The sequence below is a fragment of the Cryptotermes secundus genome, unplaced genomic scaffold (assembly GCF_002891405.2).
Source record: "Cryptotermes secundus unplaced genomic scaffold, Csec_1.0 scaffold462, whole genome shotgun sequence".
In the NCBI taxonomy this organism is placed as follows: domain Eukaryota; kingdom Metazoa; phylum Arthropoda; class Insecta; order Blattodea; family Kalotermitidae; genus Cryptotermes; species Cryptotermes secundus.
This window is the reverse complement of record NW_019724744.1, coordinates 393,928-396,392: the sequence shown is the minus strand read 5'-3', so window position 1 is coordinate 396,392 and position 2,465 is coordinate 393,928. Positions and strand designations below refer to the sequence as shown.

The 2,465-nt window shown below is 39.4% G+C and overlaps 1 protein-coding gene across 1 annotated transcript in view; it reads right to left on the bottom strand.

Annotated features, from left to right (window-relative positions):
* LOC111862828 (bleomycin hydrolase) overlaps positions 1-2,465 on the bottom strand; it is a 14,523-nt gene that overhangs the window by 6,344 nt on the left and 5,714 nt on the right. Inside the window, exon 6 of the mRNA XM_023848554.2 lies at positions 783-1,031. Coding sequence (XP_023704322.1) covers positions 783-1,031 — 249 coding nt within the window. The remainder of the gene's footprint in view (positions 1-782; positions 1,032-2,465) is intronic.

The following is a 2,465-nucleotide window of genomic DNA, read 5'->3' as shown; positions in this document are numbered from 1 at the left end:
TTCTAACAATTCCAATTGAGTGTGTTAGTGTGGCCAGCTCAGGGCAATATGATATTATAAACACAGCTCATATCACGTCTCTGCTGTTTATAATTTCATAGCAAAGAAAACACGCCTTTCATGACAGTAGAACCAAGTAACAGCTCGCAATAGCCACAGGAACTTTGCTGCAAGACAGGCATATGTAACAACGACTTAGCGCTCTTAAACTCGTGTGTAATTAAATACAGTTCTCCTGACAACAGGCCAGCGAAAAATCTAACAATCTACAGCAAAACCATCAATTATTATGGGCGTTATAACATAGGTGTGCAGCTGGACGAAACATACACGTCGAACCCCCCCAGACGATTTAAATACCTGACGAAACATACACGTCAAACCACGCTGAACGGTTAATATACCTGTGTCACAAACTTTTAGAGCTTATTAAGGAACATTAATGGGAGATCCACTGTATACAGCAGAGGAATGCTGGATGGCAGAGGAAAAGATGGAGTCATGAATGAGGCTGGAACAGGCTAACACGTAGTCCTCAGAGTGAAGAAGATTCCTGTTAATGGTATGGCTGAGTGACTGGAGAGGAATATAGTAAAGGGGGACGCATACCAACTCAAAGGAGATGCAAAGGAGGGTTGATAAACAGCTTCAGTTTAAAAGACTGTGAGGAACTCCAGAATGGCTGAAGAATGCCATCTTAACAGGGGAAGATGAATGTTTACTTTGTACCACTGATTCCAAATCTAATGAAACTGCCTTGCAGTAAAACCATCAGTACTCACCTTATCATCCACATTGAAGTATGGCTTCACGTGCTTGACGTAGAAATCGAGAGGTGTTATCTGTCCAGTGGATTTGAATTCTTTTGCCTTATTATAATACTCCCACGTAAATGTGTCTGGAGGAATCCCAAGACAGATTCCAATGATGCGGTATATATTTGACATCTGCTGCTGAATGTGTGAACTAATTTCTTCCTCACTAGCTCCTTCTGCAACCAGACTGCGTAGCTCCTTGGTGTATTCACGAAGCTGCAACACCGATGAGCTTATCGTCATATGGCGTCTGTTTTAAGACATAAGGCAGCATGGTTTCAGTAACAGGTACCAATGTTTCTAATGAACCTGCTGCCTCCAACTCCTAGCCTGAGTATGGAAATAGTTCCTGCAAAATATTGGTACCTATATGTCAGACTACATGGCACCATATTGCGGGAGGCGATATTCACGGCCACCAGTCAGAACTTCAAATATCAATACATGAAGTGTTCTCACTGCAGCAGAGGGAACCAATTATTGTGTACAAGGATGAACTTCATATGAGGACATTTTCTGACCAGAAAATTAAATTCTGTCATTAAAAAAAAAGTATCCTCTTTAGAGTTAAAATACCACCACAAAATATGTGTAGTGTGAACATCTACATTGTTAATACAAAATGTTATGTATGGTTTTTTATACTGTCAGTAGTATACAGCATGGCATGATTGGTGAATAATGGATTAAAAAGGATGTTTAAAGAAGTTGTCACGGTCTCATTTGAGGTACTAATCTAGTGTTTGTGTGGAGGGATTGAGGAAAACCATAAGCAGTACAAGGATATTCAGTTTTGTAGGGGGGGGGGTTCAAATCATGTAACTTCTGAATACAAAACAGTTGTGCCAACTACTATTCTGCAATGTTCAGTTAGAAGAATGCTTTAGAGAGACCAATAAGTAGCAATCATGTGGGCCTTTCACTTCAACTTCAAGTTAGCCACTCTGTTACGACATAACTGGGGAAAACTGGTGCAAAGACATTCTCATACACAATTGACCCTGACTGTGTTACCTTGAAAATGAAACAGAGTGTTGCTTGGTAGACCAATGTTTGTTACTGATTAACAAATAAAAATGAAATCCATCCAGCTGGTAAAGTCAGTTCTGACAAAATCAACATTTCACATTGAACCCCTAGTGCACATACCATTATTTTTCCTGAAGATATCAGTCAAGCATTTTTATTTAGGGAGATCATCTCCATAAATTGCTGAAATGTAACCAAAACTGTTGGAACCATTTTCAAGAAAATTACCATTTTATTTTTTGGGGCTCCTCTGAAGGCTAAAATGTTCATATTCACCAGGCAAACACCTAAGAGGGATGAAATCTTAAATGCTGAATATGAATAAGACCTAACCACTCCTGTATTATCATGGCATACACATAGCCATATGTTCATACAAGGAGACAGCATTTCAGAAACCACTTTTTCATATTCAAGGAGTCTGAAAACATGTAAATCTGTCAAAATCTCAAAAATATTTTTTTCCCGTGATTACAGTACTTTCTTATATACAGGGTGTCCCAGGAGGAATGTGCCAGACTTCGGGAGAGTGTTCCTTATGTTAAAGTATGCCGATATAACCCAAAACACCTATGTCCAAAGTTGAACGGTTACGGAGATAATGGCCAGAGAAGTGTCAAA